The sequence below is a fragment of the Stegastes partitus genome, unplaced genomic scaffold (genome assembly GCF_000690725.1).
Source record: "Stegastes partitus isolate 25-593 unplaced genomic scaffold, Stegastes_partitus-1.0.2 Scaffold362, whole genome shotgun sequence".
In the NCBI taxonomy this organism is placed as follows: Eukaryota; Metazoa; Chordata; class Actinopteri; family Pomacentridae; genus Stegastes; species Stegastes partitus.
Genome location: NW_007578093.1, coordinates 454,079 through 458,676, shown reverse-complemented (window position 1 = coordinate 458,676; position 4,598 = coordinate 454,079). Strand labels below are relative to the sequence as shown.

General features: G+C 39.7%; 1 protein-coding gene across 1 annotated transcript in view; it reads right to left on the bottom strand.

Moving 5' to 3' along the window:
* Positions 1–376: 376 nt before the first annotated feature.
* LOC103359273 (sodium- and chloride-dependent GABA transporter 2-like) overlaps positions 377–4,598 on the bottom strand; it is a gene marked incomplete at its 5' end in the record, with an annotated part of 7,667 nt that continues 3,445 nt past the window's right edge. Inside the window, 6 exon segments of the mRNA XM_008284526.1 lie at positions 377–385; positions 484–723; positions 827–927; positions 1,101–1,203; positions 1,396–1,533; positions 1,658–1,770. Coding sequence (XP_008282748.1) covers positions 377–385; positions 484–723; positions 827–927; positions 1,101–1,203; positions 1,396–1,533; positions 1,658–1,770 — 704 coding nt within the window.

Here is a 4,598-nt window from a genome sequence, read left to right as displayed (position 1 = left end):
TTAACCCCCCTTGGGAGCGTTCCACTCTTCGTATGTTTCATCATGGTTGTGACATGAACCATGGTCAATATAATTAGACTTTTCTGACAATTTACAAAAAAATACTCTTATGTCAAGGTGTTATGAAATGTAAAACAAGTGCTTGCGTAAGTAGTAGATTGGGGAGATTCAACATTAGTGAAATGAAGAAACCTTTGTCAAGTCAGCATTTTGTAGAAGGTCCCCACTGAATGTGTGTGGAGGTCTATAAGACAGGAAACTTCACTTTTTTTCTGTAATTTGTACTCTGGAAATGAATATGCTCATATTCCATGTATTAGTTTTTTTGTTTGTTTGTTTGTTTGTTTAACATAGAAGTCCAGTCACGTCCACAGTTTTAGTTGAGCTGTTGCGTATTTTTGAATCATGATAAAACTGCCCACTAACTATCAAACATGATGCTTTTAGCATTTTGATTAAAATTGCACACTTGCTTTCCATTACATAAGACACAAACACCTTGTCTTTGTCTTTCACTGATGACCATAATAGTCAGGTACACAGTTGTCCCACCTGTCTGAGAGTCCCAGTCCCAGTGCTCAGCTTATACAATGCACATCCAGGCACAAGCACGACGGAGGAGAGGGTCAGTAGCCAGCCTAACACATATACCCAGTCTGGGTACACGTACCAGCGATTAAAGGTCAGAGGCCGGTACTCAACTAAAGAATATATAAAAGTGCCCTGGGAAAAAAAACAAAAGGAGATGGTTTGGTGCTACTGCAGTTAATGTCTGCAGCTGATTCTTAACCAAAGAGTTCATCCTGACACTGAGAGCCTGTCTTACCAGTGACACCAGTGGTGTGAAGTAGAGCCAGCACATTTTGAAAAACGGGCTGGCGTTCTCCCCTGTCATGTCCTTGATGATGCCATACAACCGCTCCGTCCCTTGATGGCAGATATGAGATTGGATGAATGGTGTATAATGATCAAATAAGACCACATGGTTGTGAAATACTAAGTATGAATTAAAGTAGGCCTTTGCATATTTTCACACAATATAATTACACGAAAACTATATCATAAAAATAGATGAATTACTCTGAAAGCAGCATGCCTACCAAATATCCGTCCCAGCGCCAGCGTTTCAAACACACCGAGAAAGAGGATGCAGACTCCATTACAAGCATAGTAGTCCATCATCTGGAACACATACATCCCTCCCTATGGACAGCAGCAGGGACATTTATTTGATATGCATTTATTGTCTATTGTCAAATATATAGAAGCCCATTTAAGACCAAATTGAATTTTATAGGTCGCAAAAAAGTCATTTTAAAACTATTTTTGGCAGCAATATATACTTCCATAGTAGAGAAAAAAATAATAAATGTTAATGCATTGTTAAATACTGACTTGTGTGATCAGGAAAAGCTGACATAAGAAGCAGAGGCAGCAGAAGAGGATGAGGAACCTCTCCCGTCGGCCTGCCCTGCGCAGTACTTTGGGAAACAGATCTGTGAAGGACGTCATCACCACCTCCATGGTGATAAACTGTACAGAGAAGGGACAAGACAGAAGACGAAGAAGGAAACAAAAAGTGAATCTCCAAAAATAAATTCAAGTTTCCAAAAAAACAACAACAACAACCAAGAGTCCATCTAAATGTGCATCTTACTTCTGTGTCCAGACCCAAGAGAATGAGCATGACAAAGAAACAGATGGACCACAGTTGAGGCAGAGGCATCATGGCTACAGCCTGAGGATATGCAATGAACGCCAAGCCTGGACCTGGAAAACATTGGAATGATGCTAGACTGCATGTTCTCCTTCTACTATCTGCTTTTGTTATTTAGGCAATTTAGCAACAAGGACCTTCACTACAAAGTAAAGAGAAATATGCATCCAAATAGTGATGCTGTGTAAATCAACCCATGCGTATTTTTCACAAATAAACAATCGTGCATTTGTATTCTTTCATAGATTTATTGCAGCTTTTTGGGAAACATGACAATCTGCAGAGTCAAAAATATTCATAGAGCAACTTGAATGATCAGTTTTAGTGATTTAGAAAACTGTGGTAATCAAATTTTCTTTGTGACATGATCTCTTATCTTCTCCTGAGTGATTCTGATCAACTCCAGCTGCTGACTCCTCTGATAGTTTAAACAGAACCATCTGATCCACTCATTAGACTCAGACACAAACACTACAGTGGGACAGTCTGAGGAGCTCAGCAAAAATCTGCAAATGCAAATCACTCACTTCAACAAGTCAGGAAAGTCACCTGGAGTCATTTCAAGGTAGCTACAGATCCCAAAATCATTTGTAAACAATAGTTTGTAAGTATAAAGCTTATGGTCCAGTTGTGTAACTGCCAAGATCCTCAGTAAAACATAAACTATCACCTGCTGCTGAGAGAAAATTAGTCAGAATTGGCTCAACCGAAAACTTTGCAAAAGCAGGTCTGCAATGATTTAGAAGCTGCTGGAACACAACTGTACGTGTCCACAGCCAAATGTGTTTTACATCGCCATGAACTGAGAGGCTGCTATGCAAGAAGGAAGCCCTTCCTCTAGGGGCAGCACCTTAAAGCTCAGCCGAAGCTTGCTGCTGACCACATGGGTTAACAACAGGCTCTCTGGAGGAAATCTCTGTGGTAAGATGAAACAAAAACTGAGATATTTGGCCAAAATGAGGGGAAAAGGCGAAGCTGTTAGCTCTAAGAACATTGTATCTACTCCCAAGCATGACGGTGGCAGTATTATGCTCTGGTTCATGATACAACCAGAAACTTTTGGATGGCTACCAAAAGTGCCTTGCTGAGGTGAAAATGGCCAAGAGACGTTTAATCAAATCTTATCATTGCTACATGTTTATTTTTTAGGTTTTTCAAATCCGTCTCGATAATTTCCCCTGCCGTGCCCGACGGCAAAGCAGTTTGGGGTAGGAAGCAAAGGCAATGCACTGGCCGTCGCACGTCGTCAAAGCTCTCTGTTCACTTTGTTGTAGGTTAGTGTCATCTTGGGTGTTAGATTTCTGATGTGTTTTTTTGGTTAGGGTTAGGTTTTGGAATTGGTGAAGGGAAGACTTGTAAGGCAAGAGGCCATTGTTCCCCTGGTTGCATTCCCTGGTCTCGGCTGGAGTACAAAAGTACAAGAGAGGATGTCCTGGCGAGAGGCCGTCGCCGTCTTGGTAACATTCTCTGGTCGGAGGGTTAGGGGTTTTGGAATAGAGTTGGGTTTTATGGGAGTTTGTCTCAAAAAGCTGGGCTCTCACCTTCAGAGTTGGTCTGGTTTTGGTCTTTGTTTTCCACAGTAGTTTGATTAATCAATTGTTATTATGTTGTCCTGGCTGGTGTCATATTGCTCTGCCCGAAAGGGTTTTAGTTTCTGTTTTTTTCAGTTGGTCATGGTCACCTGCCTGGGTACACGTTTTGGATTTTGTCTTGTTTTTTTCATGGTTGATTAGTTGCCTTTTCTGGTTTTGTAATCCTGGTCTGTGTTATTGTTCTGTCTGAATGGGTTTTAGTTTCTGTTTCCTTCAGTTGGTTTTGGTTTGTGTTTTTGGATAAAGTTGTGGTTCCTTTTTGGGTATATGTTTTGGGTTTTGTCTTCTTTATTTCGTGGTTAATTAGGGTTAGGGTTATGAACGAACCAAAAAACATGATTGTTTTTTTGTGACAAAGACGCATGGCTTTCAATAATTCCATCATAGGAAATCCATTACAAAAGTGTTGTAAAATACAAATTGCTCAACATAAACCAGAAATCCAAAGTCTCAACATCCCTCCAGATCACATTCATAACATACCAGTCATAGTCAGCAGGCTGTGTTGGAGGATTCAGAATGTTCAAGACAAGTGTGTTTCATGTACAGCAGCAGGAATGTATGCAATGTAAACAGCTGGTCACATTGGTAGGGCAAAGTGAACTGTGATGGTCATGTCATTAGTTTTCCACAAGATGGCAGCAAAGGTTTTAGACATCATGATATATTCAGCCTTCCAAACTCACATGTTTTATAAAGTTTATGATGCTTACATCTCACTACATGCAATCAATGATGGTAGAAGTACTCAGACCTTTTATTTAAGTAAAAGCAACAATATCAAAATTCAAAAATTCTGGCTCAAGAGCTCCCGCGACCCTAATGAGGATTAAGCGGTGTATAGATAATTGATGGATGGATGGATAGCTCAAGAGCTGCACTCCAATCCTTGAGTAAACATACGCAAGTATTCTCAGGAAAATCTACTGAACATGTACAAGTAGAAGTATTGTTACACACCCACACTGTATCAGTGTTCACTTCTTCTATGTAATGCTACTGCAATATTTTTACCAATGTACTAATAAGCAAGCAGAATTTAAATATTGCAGCTGACTGAGGAAGAGCAGATTTGACTAATTTTATATACTGTCAGGGGGTTGATTTACTGCATAAAAACCTATTATGTTTTACATCATTCATTATATCATAGGTTTTTGTAGTCTTAATCTGATGTAAAGGAACTGGTAACTACAGCAGTCAGATAAATGTAGTAGAATAAAAAATACAATATTTCCCCATGAAATATCCATCCATTCTCTATACATCACTTAATGCTCACTAAGGGG